At 38.2% G+C, this 24,791-nt stretch overlaps 1 protein-coding gene across 3 annotated transcripts in view; it reads left to right on the forward strand.

Moving 5' to 3' along the window:
• The window catches only part of PREX2 (phosphatidylinositol-3,4,5-trisphosphate dependent Rac exchange factor 2), a 303,487-nt gene that overhangs the window by 105,819 nt on the left and 172,877 nt on the right, over positions 1 to 24,791 (forward strand). For all 3 annotated transcript variants that reach the window (XR_011259007.1, XM_069600206.1, XM_069600207.1), the window contains exons 8-14: positions 294 to 397; positions 1,853 to 2,002; positions 5,957 to 6,101; positions 10,888 to 10,988; positions 18,741 to 18,844; positions 21,530 to 21,579; positions 24,506 to 24,581. Coding sequence is in view for 2 of the 3 variants with exons in the window: in XM_069600206.1 (XP_069456307.1) it covers positions 294 to 397; positions 1,853 to 2,002; positions 5,957 to 6,101; positions 10,888 to 10,988; positions 18,741 to 18,844; positions 21,530 to 21,579; positions 24,506 to 24,581 (730 nt within the window). In the remaining variant the exon portion in view is untranslated. The remainder of the gene's footprint in view (positions 1 to 293; positions 398 to 1,852; positions 2,003 to 5,956; positions 6,102 to 10,887; positions 10,989 to 18,740; positions 18,845 to 21,529; positions 21,580 to 24,505; positions 24,582 to 24,791) is intronic.

Below are 24,791 nucleotides of genomic sequence, written 5' to 3' on the forward strand. Positions count from 1 at the left end.
GCCAGCTTTTTCACTCTCCTCTTTCACTTTCATCAAGAGGCTTTTTTGTTCCTCTTCACTTTCTGCCATAAGGGTGGTGTCATCTGCATATCTGCACCATCTTATAGAGCAACCTGAACTGTTATGAATGTGAGGACACAAGTAAAAAAACACCAAGAGCTTAATGTTTGATACTGTTGATGGAACTAGCATCTCTTTTTCAAAGAATGGCTTAAATTATCTTGCTTTAACAAGGTTTTGCCTTAAGTTTAGTAACCATGTTTTTGCGTGTGATTTTCTTCTTTTGTTGTAAGACGGTTGAAAAATAGCAAAGCATCTACTGATGGACATCGGTACCTTTTTCGTGGCCGGATCAATACAGAGGTGATGGAAGTGGAGAATGTGGATGATGGCACAGGTAAATGATTGGTAAATTTAAAATGGAATGCCAATAATATACTCTTTTGTAAGATAAACTTATCACTTGAATAATTCATCTGCAGTGAATTTGAGCTTAGAAATACTTTGTTAGGCAGAACAGTTGGAGGAGGAAGGGAAGATAAGAGAAAGGAGGACTCTTTTAAAATGGAAAAATTATCTTCACTTGAAGCATGTTAGTTTGTTGTTGTTCAGTCGCTAAGGTGTGTCTGACTCTTTGCGATCCCATGGACTGCACGCATGCCAGACTCCTCTGTCTTCCACTATCTCCTGGAGTTAGCTCAATTCATGTCTGTTGAGTCAGTGATGCTATCTAACCATATCATCCTCTGCTGCCCCTTTCTCCTTTTGCCTTCCATCTTTTGCTAAGTCATGTCCAACTCATGTGACCCCACAGACTGCCCTACAGGCTCTGTCCATGAGATTTCCTAGGCACTAGTACTGAGACGCAGAGATTGAACCATGTCTTCTGCATTGGCCGGTGAATTCTTTACCGCTGAGCCGCCAGGGAAGCCCAAACCGTGTTAAACACTACCATTAAACACAGAGATACAAAAGTAGCTGGGAGTGTCATAAACTAGTAGTTGTGTCCATAATGTATAGTAGTTTGATCATGATGCTATTAAATCATCCAGCTTAAGAGCTGTCATAGGAAAGCATTGAACCTCCTGGAATTAATTTTCATTGGTACAGGCTTGGAAAGCCATTCAAAAAGTTGTGCCAGATCCTTTGTATTCTTTCTTGACAACTAGTTTATTTGTGTAGTTGGCCAGAGGCCAAGAATGTTTGACTTCTAGAAAATATGGTCTGTAGTACAGTGTTGGAGAAGGAAATGGCAAGTGTTCTTGCCTGGAGAATCCCAGGGATGGGGGAGCCTGGTGGGCTGCCGTCTATGGGGTCGCACAGAGTCGGACATGACTGAAGCGACTTAGCAGCAGCAGCAGCAGTGCAGTGTTGGGCAAACCATAGATTGCAGTACAGTAGTCAGATTTGAATTGAATAAGATGGAAATTCTTAAACTGTTCATTAAAACTGAATGAAATGAAAAATGAAATGAAATGTTAGTCGCTCAATCGTGTCCGACTCTTTGCAACCCCGTGGATAGGGGATCTTGCTGACCCAGGGATTGAACCTGGGTCTCCCACATTACAGGCAGATTCTTTACCATCTGAGGTCACAGGGGTCCCCTAAAACTGAATAGATTTTTTAAAAAGTTCAACTGTTAATGTTGTGAATTAAGGGTGTTCTGTTTTTCAGGTCTGACTGCATTTAGTATATTAAAGTTTCCTTATTTTTAAAAATTTTATGTTCTTCAATATACACATATAAAGATATTTTGAAGAATTCAGTGGTTTGGGGACTTTTTTGATACGAATGGTTGTGTTGCTCTAATATGTATTACATTTGTTAATTCACTTTACCTATTAATTTTCAGCTGACTTCCATAGCAGTGGACATATTGTTGTTAACGGATGGAAGATACATAACACGGCCAAAAATAAATGGTTTGTGTGTATGGCAAAAACACCTGAAGAGAAACATGAATGGTTTGAAGCTATTTTGAAAGAACGAGAACGGCGGAAAGGTGCGTATATGGATTGAGCATTATGATACTTTGTGAAGATTCAAATTTAACAAAAAAGCAGAAAATGGGCAACAGTTACGAGGAAGTAGATGGTGTTTGATGTTCACTTACATTAACTAGGTGATGTTAGCCCATGCTAAAATACGTTTTGAATATTTCCAATGTTGTTACTGAAATCAAGTAAAAGAAAACCTTATATAGTTAGCAAAATAATTAGATTGTGGCTAGCAGTGTGTTTTAAACAGTGTCTTAATTCTATTGAGACTGCTGTAACAAAATACCCTCCATTGGATGGCTTATGAACAACAGAAGTTTATTTCTCACAGTTCTGAAGGCTGGGAAGACCAAGACTCAGTATATGATGAGAGCTGTTTCCTGGTTTGTAGACGACCATTTTCTCTTTGTCCTCACCTAGCAGAAAGCATGAAAGAGCTCTCTTAGATCTCCTTAATAAGGGCACTAATTTCATTCATGAAGACTCCACCCTCATGAACTAATTACCCCAAAGATCAACCTCCTAATGCCATTACATTGGGAACTAGGTTTCAACATATGAATTTTGGGGGCATGCATGCTTAGTTGTTCAGTTGTGTCTGACGCTTTGCGACCTTTTGGACTGTAGCCCACCAGGCTCCTCTCCCCATGGAATTTTTCAAGCAAGAATAGTGGAGTGGGTTGCCATTTTCTCCTCCAGGGGATATTCCCAACCCAGGGATTGAATCTGCATCTTCTCTGTCTCCTGCATTGCAGGAGGATTCTTTACCTGCTGAGCTACTGCAGACACCATTTGGGGGCATACAGACATTCGCTTTACAGCAAACAGTTTTACTTGCTTTAAAATTTGTTCAGTTTTCTTTGTACTTTATTACTTTTTAAAAATTTTTACTGGAATATAGTTGATTTAGAATGTTGTGCTCATTTCTTCTGTACAACAAAGTGAATCAGCTATACTGTATAGATATCTGCTCATTTTTGGATTTCCTTCCCATGTAGGTCACCACAGAGTGCTGAGTAGAGTTCCCTGAGCTATTCAGTAGGTTCTCATTAGTTATCTATTTTATACATCATATCAATAGTGTATATATGTCAAGCCCAGTCTCCAATTCATCCCACCTCCACCTTTCCCCCTTGGTATCCATAGGTTTGTTCTCTACATCTCTGTCTCTGTTCCTGCTTTGCAAACAAGATCATCTATACCGTTTTTCTAGATTCCACATATATGGATTAATATATGGTCACACTTTATTCTTCCTGATTTCTAAAGAATCATTATAGAGTTTTGCTTTAAGAAACACGCTTTAATAATATAATTCAGTGTTTGGAGGCCTACACCAGTTGTCCCCCTGTATTTAACAGTACACTGAAAGTTCCTTGGTCAAATATTTTAGTATCCTAATTATAAAATAAGGCATTTTCATGCATATTAACTTTTAAGTGTTGTTGCAATGTTATTGAATCAATGTCATGTAACTCCATAAGGAACTGGTTCACATGGGGAGGTCTAGCTCAAATTTGCTGCATATTTTTATCAAGATTTGCAAACAGTATTTGGTCTGGTGATATTCTGTGTGTGAAGTTTACCTGCACATTCTCATATTTCTGTAATTCAGCCAAGAAATAGAAGTGTTTGCATAATGAACTATTTTCTTTACCAAATAATTGATGAGAAATGTGACAGTGTTTATTCCTTTTCCCAGAGATTTAGGTATAAAATATCTCATTAATGATAAAATTTTAGAACATAAAGAGCTTTTCCTTCCATCGTTAGATATTTCCCCTTGAAGAATGTAAAAATTTCTACTACCTTATTTGCTCTGTTCCTTGAATGGACTGTTAGAGTCAGCAAAACCCAAAGTGTCAGTTATGCATTCATGATCTTTGTTTTAAATTTTTTTCTATCTGGTTCTTCATCTAAGATCAATCAAAGGAGTATTTTTTAAATGTTTTAGAAATTCTGATAAAAATGTATACTCTGACTAATTTTAGAAATTCTTATAAAAATGTATACTATGACTAATTTTAGAAATTATTATAAAAATGTATAAAATTAGTCATAGTATACATTTTTATAAGAATTTCTAAAACATTTAAAAAATACTCCTTTGATTGATCTTAGATGAAGAACCGGATAGAAAAAAATTTAAAACAAAGACCATGAATGCGTAACTGACACTTTGGGTTTTGTTGAATCTAACAGTCCATTCAAGGAACACAGCAAATCATTTAAAAGATAGAGTCAATTTTTCATCAAGTTGAATCTTAGCTTTTTTTGAACTGACTATGCATATAAATACATCCAAGACCTAAAAAAAGGAAGAAAACAAAAAAGAAAGCACAGTCTATAACTCTATCTATGTTATTCTTAATTCTGCTTTTTCAGTTATATAACTCTGCTTATTCTATTCGTAATGGATTATTCACTGTTACTGGCAAATGTTAATGACTTCTCCATTGTAAATAAACTTTTAGTAAGAAGTTTAGTAGTTAGACTAAAAAAAAAAATTTCAAGAAATTCTTCTGCCACCTTTCTTCATCAGTCCCATCCACTGACCGTCAGTGTGGCCAGAATTTTACCCTTGGCAATGGTTGCCTCTAAATTTCCTGGCCTGCACTGTCTGCCCCTATCAGATTAACTTCCACTCTTCACTGCCAGGTCCTCAGTCATTATGTCCAGTCTTGTTGTCTGTCTGGAGCTCTATGCTCACTTAATCAGTTGCCCCCTGGGCTTCATGTGAACATCCAAGCTCAAGCTACTCAGTGCTGGATTTCTCTGTACCTGAAACCCTTTGCCCACGATGCCTTCCCATCACCATTCAGTTTTCCCATCAACTGTCTGGAAGCCATCCTGATTTCTTCTCTCTACACCCACATTTAACCCATTGCTATGTCTTAACAATACCACCTCCCAGGTATTTCTCGCCTTTATCCTCTTCTCCCGATAACCTGCTATTGTTTACAGAGATTTGAACTTGCCTGAACTTCAGTGGATCCCTCCTAATTGTCTCTTTTTAAACCCTCTTCCTTTCAGTTTATTGCCTATACTGTCCTCTGAGCTTTGTTCCCAAAGCATCAAAACTTTCCTACACTTCCCTGCTTTCCTCCTCCCTCTGGTTACAATTCATAGATGTTCCCCCAGTTCCAAAGGCACGAAATACACTGAGACTGCTGGTGAGCAAGGACCCTGCCCACCTATCTGTCCACCTCCTGTCCTGTCACCTGAAACCCAGGGCTGTGTGCCTCTTCCTTCAGATGACCTTTGTGAAGATGTTCTCTCGCTGGAAATCCTGTTCGTATCTGTGCATTCAAACATGGTCCATCTGTGAAACTTCCCTAAGATAGTGGTTAGGTACTATGACCATTTCTCTCCCATAGCGCAGTTTTTCCTCTAAGGCTGTCTCCAGTGCCACCGTCTAGCTGTGCTGATCTCGTCCTACAAAGGGCTTCCTAGGTGGTGCTAGCGGTAAAGAACCTCCCTGCCAGTGCAGGATATATCAGAGACCTGGGTTGGATCCGTGGGTTGGAAAGATCCCCTGGAGAAGGAAATGGCAACACACTCCAGTATTCTTGTCTGGAGAATGCCATGGACAGAGCAGCTGGTGGGCTACAGTCCATGAGGTTGCAAACAGTCAGACATGACTGTGCAACTGAGCATAAGCATAAGTCCTACTAAAGGGGTCCATGGAGTCTGAGATACAGCTCCTTTTCCTCCACCAGCCGAGCCGTGTGCCTCTGGGGCACAGTCTGCACAGAGGTGCCCTTTGGGTGTAGGCATCTCACCTTGACTGTCTTCCTAGTACCATATGAACTTCTTGACAGCCAGAGTCCTATCACACGAGCTTTGTATCCACAAATCCCAGCACGTAGTAGACATGCAAAGAATGTTTTGTTTTATGAATGCATGAACAAATGAAGAGACTTTTTCAGTGGCCTGTCCTGTGTTTTCATTTTTGACAGGTTTAAAATTAGGAATGGAGCAAGACACCTGGGTAATGATCTCTGAACAGGGTGAGAAACTTTATAAAATGATGTGCAAACAAGGAAATCTGATCAAAGACAGAAAAAGAAAACTGACTACGTTCCCTAAATGCTTTCTGGGGAGGTAAGGTTGTTGTCTGGGTGCCTGTGTTTCTTGCAGATTTTCATGATCTCATGTGTTAACTTTCCTTTAATTATTCATTTTTTTCTAAAAAAATATTCTCCTAACTGTTTTTGAATATTTCTTTACTATCCGTATTTCCTAGGCCATAATGGGATGAGGGGGTGGATATACAGCCAGGAATCCTGACCAGAAAACTGAAGGCATCCATCCATTCATCCATGACTTTAGTAATTTCTGATAAACTGTGTTTCAGGGGCATGGCAGAGGCTGGGATCAGGCAGAAGCAGGCAGACAGGCAGGCACGCGGGTTTGCCTGTAGGGCACAGAGTCTGGCAAGGACATGAGTGCAGGGCCTGAGAGTCACTTAGACTGAAAGACACACAGTCTAAACTCCCAATTAATTCAGAATTTAGACAGCTGGGCTCAGGATGAAAGGGTATTGATGAAGACTCTGAAAAAGTGGGTCACGCAAGGGGCCAGGCACAGAGGAACAGGCAGGGAGGTCACTTGGTTGTTCAACTCAGAGATCAAACTTGTGCCTTTGGTTCTGCAGATGCTACTCAGCTGTAGGTGGGAGTCCCTGCTGGGTTAAGCCAGAGGGCAGGGTAACTGCATTCAGGTGGCTCTGCTTAGGACACACTCTGTGCCAGCTTCTTCCTCTACATTATTTCCAGTCTTCAAACGCACATACTTAAGAGTTAAAAACCTTTATTATCTTTTTTAAAGATTAAGAAACTAGGGGATCGGGAGTTTGACATGTCCAAGTTCATACAACTAGTAATTTACAATGTCAGTGCTATAAAAGTAGACTGGAGAGGTAGTTCAAAACCCAGTCCCCACTCAGATCTGATCCTGCCACTGGCCAGTTGAGAGATTTGTTGTTGTTTAGTCACTAAGTAGTGTCCAATTCTTTTGTGACTCCATGGAAGGTAGCCTGACAGGCTCCCCTGTCCATGGAATTCTCCAGGCAAGAATACTGGAGTGGGTTGCCATTCCCTCCTCCAGGGCATCCTTCTGAGCCAGGGACTGAACCCGAATCTCTTGCATTATCAGGTGGTTTCTTCCCTGCCAGGGAAGCCCAGTTGAGAGACTGGGGAAGAGTTAAATTTCTCTTTCCTCTATAACAATAGAAATGATTGTATTGCTTACCTGTGATACTTACCAAAATGTCTTCTTTTTTTTCTTTTCTTCCAGTTTTATTGAGCTATAATTGTGTCAGTTTAAGGTACACAGCATAATGATTTGACTTACATACATTGTAAAAGGTTTACCATAATTAGTTTAGTGAGCATCAGTTATCTCATTTAGATACACATTAAAGAAAGAGAAAAAAAATATTTTCCCTTGTGATGAGAATGCTTAGAATTCACTGTTAATTTTTATGTGCAATGACAACAGTGTTAATTATGTTTCAGAATGTCTTCTTAGCTATACAGACTGGAGTGGGCTGCCATTCCCTTCTCCAGGGGATCTTCCTGACCCAGGGACTGAACTCAGGTCTCCTGCATTGCAGGCAGATTCTTTACCATTTGAGCCATCAGGAAAGTCCAACATATGAAATCACCATAGACTATGCCAAATCCAACCTCATCAGAAGAATATAGGCCAGGAGACCCTGTGCTTGCCGGGGAGCAGTGAGGGTCCCTCTTCAATGGGGATGGTCCTCCCAGCAGGCAGCAAGCTGTAGTTGCTGGTATTGGCTATGCCCTCAGGTGAAGGGAGAGAGCAGATGTGAGCCCCCCTTGGCTTAAGAGTCCCATGTTGCAAAGAAGACACCCTTTCTCAGAACAACTTCATTGGTGTGACCTCCAAGGTTCCCGTAATACATACTCCCTTACTTCAAGAGTAATACTTGACGAGTCACTTCAAGCTGTGGCTTCTCACCAGGTGTTTATAAGTGTGCAATTTAACCATCAGAAACCATTTTGACCACAAGCAGTGTGTCAGTGGCTTAGTAGTGTTGGGTTCTTTGTGACCCCATGGACTGTAGCCCTCCAGGCTCCTCTGTACATGAGGTTTTCCAGGTAAGAATGCCACCTAATAATACAACTGACACTCAACCCTCATCAGGTTTCTAGGCAGACAGAGCTAGAAAGCTCACCCAGGCTCAAATTTGTCCTTACTAAAGGAAAAAGAGTTCTTTTAAGCCTTTACCCACACCATCTCCTGTGGCTGTGGTGCCCATTAACTGTAGTGATCTGCAAAGCATTGCCCAGAACCCTGGTGACAACATGGTGACTCAGTAAACATTTGCTATGTTAATTGTAGCCTTTTCCATAACAACATACTATGACCTGAGTGTGAGATGTTTCTGACCCGATCATGGTCCTTTTGGCATGTGCTGATGGGATCTTTCTATTACTTGATTAGGTTCCGTAATAAAGTCACTCGTTAACTTTCTTCCCTACCCTTTCTTTTTTTCCCCATACTCCTAATTTATAGGAATACTTAAAATATGCTTTTTTCTCTCACTTTATTTGGAAACATTCAGGAATCTGCTAAGATCAAAATGAGGAATTATATTTTAGCTCTGTGCCAACCATTTAAGCCCACATATGGATGGCTGACATTGAATAATCACTTACCATGTGCTAGGCCCAGTGTTGAGTTCCTGACATTTGTCAGCTCCTTTAATCCCAGGCAGCGCTATGGGGCTGATATTCTTGTTAATGCCATGTCATTGAGGAAAAAAACTGAGACTTAAGAGAATTAAATGTACTCACCCAACATCACACAGCTAGTAGAGACAGAAACAGTATTTGAATCCAGACTGTCTTATTGCAAAGTGCATGATGTTGCCACAATACCGGATTCTATGTTACTCTTCTTTTGGATGGTTCTTCTTTAATAGAAGCATACAAAGACTTTTAATAGCTTCTTCTGCCTTAAAATGTGCATCGTGGACCAGACATTTATGTTTGAATTTCCATATCCCTTGGTTATTTGACTTTACCATATGTGTTGCTTCTAGTTTTGAAATAAATGCAAAAGTAATTTCCTGACACTTTCCATCGCTTGGCTTCTCTGGCCTCTTTGCAAAAATAAAATTGTTCTGAAATATATTCATTAGTTAACATACGCATTTCAGCATTAGCTTTTTAAAGATGAGCATGATAAAATACTTTATTGTAAAATGTCTCTGTATTGTGTTCTCTTAATGATATCACAGGCCTTTAAAAAAAATACCAGTACTGAGATGAGGGTCTCCTAAGTGTTACAAAACACTGGGGCTCCCCACCCTCTCCCAAAATAGTGAGTGATGTGAGCTGTTCTCAGTGGCCTTTCCCAACCACAGCAGATGTTCATGGTAGACAGTTCTGATGGATGGTTTTGTGCTGGAGGGTTCCTTATGGATGGCAGTTTAGATATAGTGATGAATTTTCCAAGTTATTTTAAAATTTGAAAACAAGGGAGTCAGACTTTTCTCTGTCTTTTAGTGTTTAACATTTGTCTATCGGCGGCTTCCTTGGTGGCTCAGATGGTAAAAGAATCCGCCTGCAATGCGGGAGACCCAAGTTCGATCCCTGCATCAGGAAGATCCCCTGGAGAAGGGAATGACAACCCACTCCAGTATTCTCGCTTGGAGAATCTGATGGAAAGAGGAGCCTGGCAGGCTCCAGTCCGTGGATGGGGTTGCATAGAGTTGGACATGACTGAGCAACTAATACACACAATAGACACACAATTGTCTATTGCTAAAAACCAAATTGTCATATACTTAGTCACTTAAAATGATGCACAGGTAGGTATTTGCTTGTATTTCTGTAGGTCAGAAGTTCAGGTGAGTTAGAGCAGGTCCTGTGCTCAGGGTCTCACAAGGGCAAAATCAAGGTGTTAGCAGGGCAGGGGCTGGGCTCTTATCTTGAATCTTTGAGGAAGACTTCATTTCCCAGCACATTCAGGTTGTGGGCAAAGTTTCATCCTTTGTGGTTGTAAGAATGAGGTACCCGTTTCCATGTGGGCCATTGGAAGTTGTCTATATTCTTGGATATATGACCCCTTCTAGCTTTAAAATCAGCAGTGGCACATTGGATCTTTCCTCTGCTTTTACTTTGTTCTCACTTCCTCTTGTGCCACCAGGCTGAGAACCCTGTGCTTCAAAGGGGTCAGCTGCTCAAGTCAGGCCCACTTGGATAGTTTCCATATTTTAAGGTCAACTGACTTGGGATTTTAATTACATACACCCGTCCATTCACAGAGCTACCTAGATTAGAATTTAATTGACAAACCAATGGATGGAATTCTTGATGGGGGAGGGAGGTGGGTGGAAGAAGCTTTTTAGAATTCTATCATATAGGGCATGCGTAATAGAATTATTTTGTATGCCCTCTTGGAGTTTCAAACCTATTGATTCTCTGTGCCCGAAAAGCTACATTCAAGACAGTTTACCTCTTATTTTAAGTCACTGTTATTCTATCTAATCCTGCTGTATAGTTATCTTTAAAATCTGTTGTATCTCTCTAGTCCCAAATTTGCTTTTATATGTGTAAGAAGATACTCTAGAATTCTCCCTTTGTGCTTACTAAAGGTCTAGATAAGTTGAATAGTTATTAAATAGAGTTTAGGTAAGTCTGGATGTATGGACATGAGTTTTCTAGACTAGAGTCCAATGTAAATATATATGGGCCTTACATATACGAAAAAAATGTATGCAAGATTCACTGCAAGCATTCCTTTGTATTTTGAGGAGTATTCCTTTCATAGCTGCTTGATGAATGCATGGTACAGATAGACTTCCTGGGGAAAAACATACTGATTTAACTTCTTTGTTGGATTTCTGGTGCAGTGAATTTGTGTCATGGCTCTTGGAAATTGGAGAGATTCACAGGCCTGAGGAAGGTGTTCACTTGGGACAAGCATTATTGGAAAATGGAATCATCCATCATGGTAATTGTTTTATTAATCACCTATTTAATTTATTTTTCCACAAATTACATTTGCCTTTGTTGCATTGATTGGTTTAATTTATAATACTTTTCCACGTTATAGGATGCTTATGTTTTTTTCCAACATCCTAGAGTGTCTCATCTGTATAGAATATTGTTTCAGGGAATATAGGCTTATGCTGATCTATTTGTTAACTTGAAAGGAACAATTCCAACACAGGCAAGACTTAAATTCCAGTTAAGAATGATGTAGGATTGAGACAAGTTCCTTAATGGTGAGTTCTAACTAGAGTATTTGGGATGCTTCGTGAGTAAGGTGGCCTTAGCACTGGACATGATAGAGTGAATGGAACTCTGACAAGGACAGAAGGACATTTCACCCTGAAGAAGTAGTAGCTCTCAGACAGGGGAGCGTGAAGTTCACAGTGGCCTCTTCAGAACTAGCATGATGTCACAATGCAGGCCGATGCCTTTCACAGAGGAATATACTGGGGAGAGGGCTGTGATGAGAAAGGAAGGCACACACCCTAACTTAGCAGCCCTTAAGTTGCTGACTGTGGTGTGTGGGACTGCTTCTGAAGGAAGTGAGGAGCCGATGGGCACCTGGAAGCAGAGGAGTGACCAAAACTTGGTTTCGGAGCTAACTGAGGAGTGGAGAGTTAGAGATTAAAGGAGGTCCTGCCTGCAGGGATCCTTCCATCCTCAGGAGAAAAAAGACCAGGGCCCTGCGTGTGGGCATGATGAGGGGGGTCCATTAGAAGCTGAGAGCATATGTGATACCTCTTTAGACTTGGGAGATGCAGAGTGAGGTAGTATTAGTCACTCAGTCGTGTTCTACTCTTCGCGACTCCATGGAGTGTAGCCCGCCAGGCTTCTCTGTCCATTGGGCTCCTCCAGGCAAGAATACTGGAGTGGGTTAGCATTTCCTTCTTCAGGAGATCTTCCTGACCCAGGTATCAAATCTGGGTCTCCTGCATTACAGGCAGATTCTTTACCATCTGAGCCGCCAGGGGAGCCCATCAAGAGTGAGGGGTGAGATCAGATTTTCTGTGCTTTCTGTCTGGATGACAGAGATAGTTAAAGAGGAGGACCAGTGGGGAGAAGATGAAGGATTAGGGACCCTCCTCCTGCAGGGGAGGGTCCAGCAGGAGGTTGAAAACGTGTGGATGTAACACTTGAAGTAGAGGAACAGTGAGGTTGTATTTGTGAATCATTTCAAGAGAGCATCAGGTTCTCAGCACATCAATAAGAAACACGCACACACACACACACACACACACACACACACACCCCCAAAGCAATGATCATTGAACTAAGAATAAAAGCATGAGGAATTTCTCATGCAAAATGTGCAAGAAGAGAAAAAGACAAGGAACTGGGACTAAATACGGATATTTGGCTATGGAGTTTTGATGTTTGTTTTTTTCCCTAAATTAGAGTAAGATGAAAATAAACTAGATTCTCCCAGTTTTCCCCCAGCACAGTAGATGTTGCCAGTATAATGTCCCCATCTACCCAGATAGGAATCATCTAGCATCCCTGTTCTTTTCCTCATGCCCTGAAGTCCTGTGAGCCCTGCCAACAAACAGGTCACTAATCAGACTACTGCTGTCCCAGGATCCCCACCTTCTTCCCAGTCACCACCTTCTTTGTCCTTGTTTCAGTGTTTGTCCTCCACCCCTGTAGAATACTCTGCAGGAAACAGCTGAAGAGACCTTTTAAGACATTTATAAGATCTAGGTGTTCTCTCGCTTACAGTCATCTACTGGCTTCCCATTAAGCTTAAAAACAAGTCCAGACTTTCTACCTAAATCTCTTACCAAGGCTCTTGTACATAGCCCTACATGATAGAGCCCCTGCCTTCCTCTCTGAGTTGTCTGTACCTAACTGTTTACATGGTGGCTGCCCTGACCTTCTGTCTCTTCTTTGAACACTCCAAGCTGACTTTTCATGTAGGATCTTTGCTCTTGCTATTCTCAATCAGCAATTGCTTAGTAATCCCTAATAAATGTCGGGGACCTTTCTAGGTCCTGGAGAAACAACAGTGAATGAATTGACAGATGCTACTGTATTGTGTCTCTTCTTCCATGACACTCTGCCTTTTAGAATCCTACCCAATCCCCATTATTTCAATAAACTACTTTTAGATTTTTGACATTTTCTTCATGGACTCCTTATCACTCTCTGAAATTGCCATGTTGTTTCCTTTATTTCTTTGTTTAATATTTCTCTCTTTATCTCCCATCCCTACTCTAGACCTCAGTCAAAATAAAGCACCATGAGAACAGGGGCCTTGTGTGTTAATTTATAGCAAAATGCCTGCAATGCTCAGAACATATAGTTGCCTCATTATTATTTCTTGAGTGAGTGAATAAATGAATGGCTATATTTTGAACTAACAGATACTACTGAGAAGTTGTATATGATTTTGTACTCGGTTCATTAATGCCATTAAAACTCCATTTAGCATTCAGTATGCTAAAAGCATCATCTAATATCTTGTAAGTTAAAAGTGAAAAGATACTGAGCTGGATGGCTTTCCTGTTTGTGTTCACCTTTCTCTTCTAACCCCACCTTCAGGTATATATTTGGGACAAGGATTGAGTGTATTTGTTTTATCATATAGTTTATTGAAGATAAAGGAGGTGGCACATAAAGCAGTTTTGTGTATAATCATTAAAGTCAGAAATGATTATTCTTTTCCCATTCCAGACTGTATAATTCCAGGGACTGTGCATTACCCATAGAGCAAGGAAGGGAAAATCTGTTTATGGACACTTGTTTATTCTGTTCCTTACTGATTCTTTCCTTCTTTCTACATGGGAGATAATATGCTAGGTACTTGAAGGTATGTGTACATGAATCAGGGATATTTTTTCTATGGTCTCATGGTTTTAAGCCCATGTTTTTACTTTGTTCATTATGAAATCGAGCTGTTGGCATATCTCCTTTCAGAGAAGATAGAAATCTACTAGGTTAGGAGAACTAATTTTTTTGCAGGGACTATTGAGAAGGAAAGCTGTACTGGTTAGCACTAGCTGCTGTAATAAGTAAACCTTCCCAATACATTATAGAAGGCTCACATTATAGAAGCTAATTTTTTACTCACATAAAATTTAGTTAATAGTGAAGGATGAGGTTGTGGCACTTGGCTCTGTATAGGGTTTTGGTGCCTGATATAGCCTCGACCATCTTCAATACAGTGCTCCTAAATGTCACCTTGGAGGAACGGTGGAGCTTTTTGTTTGTTTTAAATAGATTTGTGCATTTCCCATTGTATATCATTTTTGTGCACATACCTGGGGACACAACTCAGATATGTGATTGCTTCCTTGGTGGCTCAGCTGGTAAAGAGTCCACCTGCAATGTAGAAGACCTGGGTTCGATCCCTGGGTTGGGAAGATACCCTGGAGAAGGGAATGATACCCACTCCAGTATTCTGAACTGAAGAATTCCATGGACTGTATAGTCCATGGGGTTGCAAAGAGTCAGACATGAATAATCAACTTTCACTCACTTGACTGTAAGAGACTCCTAAAAACATCCTGTAGTTGCATACGCAGGAAAAACAGAAGCTAACACAATTTGGTAGTCAGTTAGTCAATTTCTGCCCCTGAGGCTTAGCTCCTAGGTCAATATTAAATCAATGAAATTATATGAAAGCTAGAACAATCATAATACATGTGTTAATGTTTTACAATGATATCTGCAAACAATAGTCACAGTAATCACTTTTAACACTTTTATTTTCAGTTGAGGTTATTGTAACTCCTGCTGCTAATCTGAGTCACTTTTCCTTTATGAATTAGAAATAACACAAAAAATAGTCTTAAAGCTATCTGTCAACAATGGATGCTGCTATTTAAATTGTTTAAAAAATTATGGATATGCAACTTTGTACTTCTGTGTGATGAGTTGACTATATTTTATTTTATTTTATTTATTTATTTTTAACATAACTTGACTATATTTTAGAAAGAGCCACACTGTTTGCTACAGTATTTTCTTTTTTGACTATGAGATACCTTGTGACAGATAACAGAATATTGGAGAAGCTTTATTCCCAATGCTGGAAAGGTCAGGGCGTGGAAAGAGGTTGTCTTTTCAAAGGAGCTGTGAGATTATTTTCAAGTCAACTATCCTCTCTTGCTGTATTTCAACATAGATGACCCAGAAATTATATGAGGAAGAGTTTCTTGTTTGTTTAGTGAATTGAATTCTAAAAAATGAAGAAAGTGAAAGTGTTAGTCATTCAGTCATGTCCAGCTCTTTGCTACCCCAGGCTCCTCTGTCTGTGGGATTCTCTAGGCAATAATATTCTAGTGGATATCCATTTCCTTCTCCAGGGGATCTTCCTGATCCAGGGATTGAACTGTGGTCTCTTGCACTGCAGGCAGATTCTTTATCATCTGAGCCATCAGACATGACTGTTATGGGTGGACTTTACAATTACAAAACTGTTATTACTTTCCCTGAATACATGAATAGCTAGGCAGACATATTAAAGTCACTTTTAAGTTGGTACAAAGTTGATGTGGAATGATGCTTATTCAGTATCTTCATGAACATAGTCATCTAGGGTCTGACCAGTTCAGGACTGCTGAAAGATCTGGAACAAATCACAGAGGGAACCACCCTAATAAATGAATACATTTTAGTAATATAAGTATCAAAATATTTTTAACTACCTCCTTCTAGAAAGAGAAAAAAATCAACAATGTCAGCTTCTTTTTTGATTTCAGTCCTAATCAACTCCCCCCAGGCTCAGTATTGTCTCCAATAGGAATACAATTTTGAAAAGAAAGTAGTAGGTAAATTCCGAATTAAAATTTATTTTGAAATTTCAAATACAAGAACCCTTTGATTATTTAACTTAAAAGAACTGAATTATTTATAATATGATTAATTTTTTTTCCTGAGACATCATCACTGAGTAGACTCCATGAATATTGTTTGATTTTGAGGACCTGTGTTATTACTGTTACTAGTATCTGATCAGCTGCAGTGTCAGATTTCACATGTTAGAACTTTTGTCACTGCAAATAATGTTTGTTTTTTTTTAAGTGTTCACAGTTAACTAATAGAGGTTCTCCCAAAGTATGGTTAGAGAACACATTATGCAATTTCACATTAATAATTTTATTAGGATGAAGAAATAAGAGCCAGACAGGCTAGTTTCATTAGTTTGTGATTTCAGCTGCATTTTAGTGAAAATAGAATTCCTAAAATAAAGTTGAATGAGTCATCTGTTTTAAAAGGAACCAGCAAAAAAGAAAAAAAAAAAGTCGACTGTTATTGCTATTATTCACATTGCAAATATTGCTAGGAAGTTCACCAGAGGCTGAGCCTTGCTATACTGGGAATTCTTGGGTTGGGACAGCATACACTTTCTCTGTGGTAGGTTGATAATGTTCCTCTTGTCTGGCTTTATGAATTTGCATTAAAAATGCTTATGTGAGAATTCTGAGGGCTCATTCATTATAGCCAGTGGTGTGCTGAAGTTGGCTGGTACAAGCTCTAGAGAGCAGATTATTAAATGTTTTTAAAAAATTGCAAGCTGATTGTTAAGCACAGCTATTATTAAAATGAAATGATGTAAATATATAAGTATATACATTATAAATTTAATATATTCTTAAATCTCATCACTTCCTAATTATTTTACTACATTTTATTGTTTATGGGCTTGATGTTATTTGTATCTACCGTTTTTTTAATGGTGGGAATACTAAATAATCCTGTGTCACTGCACATCGAATTCTGTGTTTAGTGACTTTATTTGGGGAGCTTGAAATTGGCCAGTGTGGGAATTTTTGGTACCATGGATATTGGCGAATTACACACATCAGTGTTCCTTCTGCCTCATCACCAGAGAGACAGCTGTTAAACATTTGCCAGTACATTCCTGGTATGCCCAGCAGTGCATAGTTGTTTAAAAGATGGTATTAAGCAACCTTCCTCATCAGCTAATAAAGCCATTCCCTCCTCAGGAATTTGGGGGGAATAAATTTCAGTGCAGAACTATTACTATTTTTCTAAGGGAACAGCTACAAGTTACAGATTAACCCAAGAATTATGATCAAAATCACAAGAGTTTACCTTACAGTGAAGGACTCCATTTTTGAATAGGTGGACCCACCACTTCCTTTATTGTGGCGGAAGACCCTTGGACCCAAGTTTCCTTGAATTTTGGAATATCAATATAATCATTTATTTCAGTGACTCTTAAGGGATAAAAATGAGAATTATTAATAGGTAGATTCATAGGAGAAATAAATAACAAGTTCTGAAACATGTTGTAGGATTTCAAAATATTTCTTTCGAATTTATTTTTCTTTCACATATGTTTTTCTTTTTGACTTAACCTAGAAAAGGAGATGCCAAAAGGTGATGTTATCTTTTTGGCAGCAGTCATGTCTCAGTTTTATGGCTGTTAAGTCATTCATTTGGTTTGGATAGGTTAGGGTGAAATAGCTGAAACTTTGTATACGTGTGTGTGTGTTACAAGTCTCTTGTTTTTCTTATGGATTCACCTAAAATGGTTTATTAGAATTAATCCTGACAGGTTTTTCTCTCCCTTCAACTTTTTTAGCAAAAAGTAAAGGTCAAAGTCTTCTATCTAATCATGAAAATAGAACCTATTGCAATAAATTGTCTTTTCTGCAAATGTTGCATTCCTGGTAAAGAAACATTTAAATGTAAACCCTTTGAGATTTAATTTGAGGTTTTTCCTTTCTAAAACAATTATTTTTTTTATTAGACTACCTATAAAATACTTCTGGAAAAAAGAAAACTTGAAAGTTTAGTAGGAGTCTTTATAAATGTGAAAATCTTATCCTAAGAATGAAAGTGAAGGGTGACCACTCTCATTTTCCATTGAAGAAAAAAAAAAGTTAATGTAAAAGAAAAGCATTTGTCAATGTAAGAAAACTGTTAAAAGTTTGTTATCAGTTACATATTGAATTTATCTAATGTACTCTGGAGATTTAAACACAGGATAAATGGTTAAGATCGGTGTATGTGTGGTCTTGGCTTGATTATTGTAAGATAAGACAGATAAATGCTAAAACTCACTTCTGGGGCTGAGAATCAAATTATGACTCACTAGGCTGGAGTATCTGCTATTTGAAGGGCACTTTTTGCTTGACTTTGTAGCACTGTGAAGAAATAGAAAACACATATTCATTTATTAAAGTATATATATATGTATAACGGACTTTTGGACTCAGAGGGAGAGGGAGAGGGTGGGATGATTTGGGAGAATGACATTCTAACATGTATACTATCATGTGAATTGAATCGCCAGTCTGAGTCTGACGCGGGATGCAGCATGCTTGGGGCTGGTGCATGGATGACCCAGAAAGATGTTATGGGGAGGGAGGTGGGAGGGGGGTTCATGTTTGGGAATGCATGTAAGAATTAAAGATTTTAAAATTTAAAAAATAAAAAACTAAAATTAAAAAAAAAAAATAAAGTATATATATACTGTGCACACACAGATACTATGCTAGCTGAATGTTGCTAACCTGAGTTTAGTTCTTCAGTGCTTCTATGGAAATCGTAACTATATCACAAAATCTTATCATTAATCTTACTGTTGAAATACTGGATTAGCATTACTATGTTAGGGAAACAAAAGCTTTTGGTAAAACTAAAAAGTTTTAGTATTTGGGAATATGTGTTTTACAAATATGTTTTTATCTTCTACTTTTTAGATTGTCAGGATTTTAATATGCTGTTCTTATATTTTTAGTTACAGATAAACATCAATTCAAACCAGAACAGATGCTATATAGATTTCGTTATGATGATGGAACCTTTTATCCAAGAAATGAGATGCAGGATGTGATTTCAAAGGTAATAGCCTCTCCCACAGCCTTTTATCAATGGAAGAATTCATGTTGTCCTACTGAAGCAAGGTAAAATTTTGTAAGGAGACCAAAATTCTTCTGGTATAGGAAGTTTTTATGTGGCATATGGAAACACGCCCCTTGGTATTTTCTTGCCATTGTAAGAATTGTATTGTTAGAGCCTATTGTTTTTTTTTTTCTCTTATCTTGTTCTAATGCAGTTGCATCACTCAGAAGATTATATCCATTGAAAACTATTTTACATGTAGTAACAAGTGGTCATGATACTTGAATACGTTTAATAAAAATACAAATTATAAAATTCATGAAATATCATTTTCCTTTGTACACTTGGCAAACTCTATATTGACATATAATTATCAAGTAGTATGGTGGGTCATTGCATAGATTTATAAATAATCTGTTTACATTATATGTTAAAATTTTATATTTTAAGAAAAATAATATTTAAGATATTTCATGTATGTATATATGCCATATGTATGTATGTGTACATACACATGAATGCATATATGTATACTTATGTATATGTATATGTGTATGTATATACAAATACCTATATGTATATACATGTATATATGTATTTAGTTCAGTACAGTCACTCAGTTGTGTCCGACGATTTGTGACCCCATGAACTGTAGCATGCCAGGCCTCCCTGTCCATCACCAACTCCTGGAGATTACTCAAACTCATGTCCATTGAGTCGGTGATGCCATTCAACCATCTCATCCTCTGTCATCCCCTTCTCCTCCTGCCTTCAATCTTTCCCAGCATCAGGGTCTTTCCCAATGAGTCAGCTCTTCACATCAGGTGGCCAAAGTATTGGAGTTTCAGCTTCAACATCAGTCCTTCCAATGAACAACCAGGACTGATCTCCTTTAAGATGGACTGGTGGGATCTCCCTGCAGTCCAAGGGACTCTCAAGAGTCTTCTCCAACACCACAGTTCAAAAGCATCAGTTCTTCTGCCCTCAGCTTTCTTTTAGTCCAACTCTCACATCCATACATGACTACTGGAAAAACCATAACCTTGACTAGATGGACCTTTGTTGACAAAGTAATATCTTTGCTTTTGAATATGCTATCTAGGTTGGTCATAACTTTCCTTTTAAGGAGCAAGCGTCTTTGAATTTCATGGCTGCAGTCACAATCTACAGTGATTTTGGAGCCCCCCAAAATAAAGTCACCCACTGTTTCCACTGGCTGGAGGAGAAGGGGATGACAGAGGATGAGATGGTCGAATGACATCACCGACTCTATCAGCCCATCTATTTGCCATGAAATGAAGGGACCAGATGCCATGATCTTAGTTTTCTGAATGTTGAGCTTTAAGCCAACTTTTTCACTCTCCTCTTTCACCTTCATCAAGAGGCTTTTTAGTTCCTCTTCACATTCTGCCATAAGGGTGGTGTTATCTGCATATCTGAATATATTGCTATTTCTCCCGGCAATCTTGATTCCAGCTTGTGCTTCTTCCAGCCCAGCGTTCCTCATGATTAAATAAGCAGGGTGACAATATACGGCCTTGATGTACTCCTTTTCCTATTTGGAACCAGTCTGTTGTTCCATGTCCAGTTCTAACTGTTGCTTCCTGACCTGCATGCAGATTTCTCAAGAGGCAGGTCAGGTGGTCTGGTATTCCCATCTCTTGAAGAATTTTCCATTTTATTGTGATCCACACAGTCAAAGGCTTTGGCATAGTCAATAAAGCAGAAGTAGTTGTTTTTCTAGAATTCTGTTGCTTTTTCTATGATCCAGCAGATGTTGGCAATTTGATCTCTGGTTCCTCTGCATTTTCTAAAACCAGCTTGAACATCTGGAAGTTCATGGGTCACTTATTGCTGAAACCTGGCTTGGAGAATTTTGAGCATTACTTTACTAGCATGTGAGATGAATGCAATTGTGTGGTAGTTGGAGCATTCTGTGGCATTGCCTTTCTTTGGGGTTGGAATGAAAACTGACCTTTTCCAGTCCTGTGGCCACTGCTGAGTTTTCTATATTTGCTGGCATATTGAGTGCAGCACTTTCACAGCATCATCTTTCAGGATTTGAAAGAGCTCAACTAGAATTCCATCACCTCCACTAGCTTTGTTCGTAGTGATGCTTCTTAAGGCCCACTTGACTTCACATTCCAGGATGTCTGGCTCTAGGTGAGTGATCACACCATTGTGATTATCTGGGTGGGTCATGAAGATCTTTTTTGTACAGTTCTGTGTATTCTTGCCACCTCTTCTTAATATCTTCTGCTTCTGTTAGGACCATACCATTTCTGTCCTTTATTGAGCCAATCTTTGCAGGAAATATTCCCTTGGTATTCCTAATTTTCTTCAGAGATCTCTAGTCTTTCCCATTCTATTGCTTTCCTCTATTTCTTTGCATTGATCACTGAGGAAGGCTTTCTTGTATGTATGCATATGTGTATATATGTATATCATATGCATTTTGTACATGCGTATGTATATATGTCACTTGTAGGTGAAAAATTAATAACACAATTTAATCCTATTTTTAATTATTCAGATCATATTATTTTTATGATATAATGTAACATTTGAATAACTTTCAATAGGTTAAGATTGTGTAATAATTTCAGAATAATCTATTTCTAAATTTCATTGGTATGTCCTTTGACTAATTTTACTTGTTTTTGACATATCTTTATTTTACAACAGGGTGTACGATTATATTGTCGTCTTCATAGTCTATTTACTCCAGTCATAAGGTGAGTCTAGTTTCTAAGTTCTGAGCAGTTTAAATGGAAATATTTATATTGCATATTATGTAAATGTTATTAAGCTGAAGTTAGCTCATTTTGTTTTTCTTCCAAACATGAACATTTTGCTTTTAAAGATTATTTTAAGTAACAATTTATCTTAAAATATTTCAAAATTTTCTGGAGCTCTAATTATAGAGTTTCTTCTACTCTTTTTATTCTGATTTCTAAAATTAATTGCCATTAATTCATAGTAATGAGAAGGAAATGGCAACCCACTCCAGTGTTCTTGCCTGGAGAATCCCAGGGATGGAGGAACCTTGTGCGCTGCTGTCTATGGGGTTGCACAGAGTCGGACACGACTGAAGCAACTTAGCAGCATAGTAAATTACAGGCTAGATAATAAAATTATCCACAGTCAGTTAGTATTTAATAAATAATAGTTGACTAACCAGAGAGGATTTCAAAATACTATTTACTGGTGAATATTTACCGTTATGATTACTTGTATATTAATTTTTTCAATTAGACTTATAATCAAATCTTTAACTTGTATTTTCTGTCACAATATTTTCTTTTAATCATCTTTTATTGAACAAAACAGTTTTGCACTTGAAACTTAAGAATTAATTTGGACTTAATAATTTTATCAGTTTTTCTATACCATGTTTTTACTTCTGAAGAGATATGCCTTTCTGGTTTCTAAAGAGAAATTGGGATTCATTTTCAGTTTATCCTTTTAGAAAGATAGCAGAAAACTTTGAGTTTGATGTTATGATTACTAATAGAGATAATCAAGAGGAGAATTGTATTTATAGTATACACAAACTGATAGAACTGATATAATGTAATGTAATATTAAATTAATTTCAGATGGCCAGATTTCATTTGGAGTTTATTGACTAAAACATATTTTTCAGAACAATAAAATGAATGTATGATTTCTAAAATGAATGTAGAGGCTTTTCAGTCATGGATATGGAATCCAGGCGTTTGATGGACAGTGTTTCTATTTTTCACTCTGGTTTCCAATTCCAAGGAAATGTAGAGCTTAAAAAAAAAAATTCCAAAAGTTGATGATTAAGTGTTGGAATGCCCACACTTCAGATCCTGAAAGAGAAAATAGAATCTTACCTATTACACCTGAAAATGCCTGTCCACTTTCACAAGCAGGCTTCACAAAGTTAAAAAAAAAAAAAAAAGTGAAAGAAACCAGTATTTGTTGATTCTCTGCTATATTCCTGGCACAGACATTCTATAAATATTTTGGATAACATAATGCTAAAAGATGATTACTTAATAATAGCACATGGTTTTTTTGTACTTGTATGTGTGTTCAGTTGCTCAGTTGTGTCCGACTCTGAAATCCCATGGACTCCTTTGTCCCGTCAGGCTCCTCTGTCCATGGGATTCTCCAGGCAAGAATACTGGAGTGGGTTGCCGTGCCCTCCTCCAGGGGATCTTCCCAACCCAGAGATTGAACCCAGGTCTTAAACTAATAGAAACAGATACTGAATTATTTTTTCATGCCATGTGTGTGTCTGTGTGTATGTAGGCTTTATATATGAGAAAATGTGTTCTGAAAATATATTTTAGCCATGTGAGATTTTTTATCCAGAAAGTTGTATTCTTAAAGAGCTGATAAGAAGGAATTGTTCTTTGGCTAGAAATGACAATGGTTTATGAGTTGTCAAGGGTAAATTTATGGGGAAAAAACCCATAAAGCAGATGGAATGTGTGATAGTCATGCTTTTAATATGTATGAGCTCAGCTTATGAAAAGAAAAATGACTTGGGTGAAAAAATCCATAGACCCACATGTATTCTATAAAAACTGCCCTGTCTTTCTTTTTGACACATATGGAAGCCAAAATGAAATGGGTGATGGGGTGTCAGAAACGGAGATGGATTTTAAAGGATTGAAAAAAAAAATCTGCTGTTGATTACTGGCTAACCTAGTACATTCACTATTAAAATCTCAGGAATTTCAGTCATATTTTGGAGAGCTTTTTATGACAGTGGATGAAATGATGTCAATATTAATTGTAAATTGCTGACAGAAGTTAAAAGAACCATGAACATAGCCAGTAATTATTTGTCACGTCAAGTTGATTGCAGTTTGGATTTTTTTTTTTTTTTGACATTTTGAAAGACTCTCCTTTTCTCATTCCATTTTTATTCAGGCCAGCAAAATAAATGAATTATAGATTTCTGCCCTTGGGGTCTTGTTCTGATCATAAGCACTTTGTAGTTATCTAACTAGACTTTGAAAGATTTCTCTGATCCGGGCACTTCTGCAGACAGGAGAGTCTGCTCTCAGTTCCCTTGGCTGCCTGGGGATGTGGTGTGACTAAGGCCATGCTCTGATCAGACAAAATGACAAGGTTCTTCGTATGTTTCCCTCTGGGGAGGCCTGAGGTCTGCCATTACAGCTGAGCCAACTGAATCATCCTCCAGGGGAAATCCTGCCTACCTGGAGAATTCAAGAGCAGAAATGCAAAGGGCGGCTTTCTTCTCCACATTTTGAGGAGTTCTTTCATAAACCCTATCTTGATTTAAAGGGGAGGAATTCTGTTTTATTATTATTTTATTAATGAGCAGTTGTATTTCTAGCCAAGTTATTACCAGATAACATAGCAGTAATAATCAATTTGGATATAAGAAAATGTGAAAGAAGAAATGTCCTGTTTTGGTATCCTTATGGGTTTCTTCTCCTGGTGTGAACTGATGAAGAGAATTGTCAGGTGTTGTGTAAACCTTGTAAAGCTCCCTTATTTACATGTAAGTGGGGCAATCAATTCAGATTCCGTCTAGTAAACTTTTCTGTTGCACACTGATACTAAATGAAGTATTTCTGGTGCTTATTTATCCTCTCTCTTTCTTTCCTCCTTACTTACCCTCTAGCTTAGTGTTTTTGGTTTCTCTTTCCTTTGCAGAGATAAAGATTATCACTTAAGAACCTACAAATCTGTCGTTATGGCCAACAAGCTGATAGACTGGTTGATTGCACAGGTAAATAGACAAATAGAAATTGCTGAGTTACTTTCATGGCTGCTTTAAACTTTGAGGTGATTTAGGTATTTTAAAAACTCCCTACTTGCCAGTGAGACACAGTGAAATGACTTGACCAAGTTCATACAGCTGGAATGAAGCAGAATTAGGATTTGAACCTGGATCATCTGATTTCAGAGTTTTCAAACTTAATTTTTATGCTGTATTGTT

The sequence above is a fragment of the Ovis canadensis genome, chromosome 9 (genome assembly GCF_042477335.2).
Source record: "Ovis canadensis isolate MfBH-ARS-UI-01 breed Bighorn chromosome 9, ARS-UI_OviCan_v2, whole genome shotgun sequence".
Taxonomy (NCBI): Eukaryota; Metazoa; Chordata; class Mammalia; order Artiodactyla; family Bovidae; genus Ovis; species Ovis canadensis.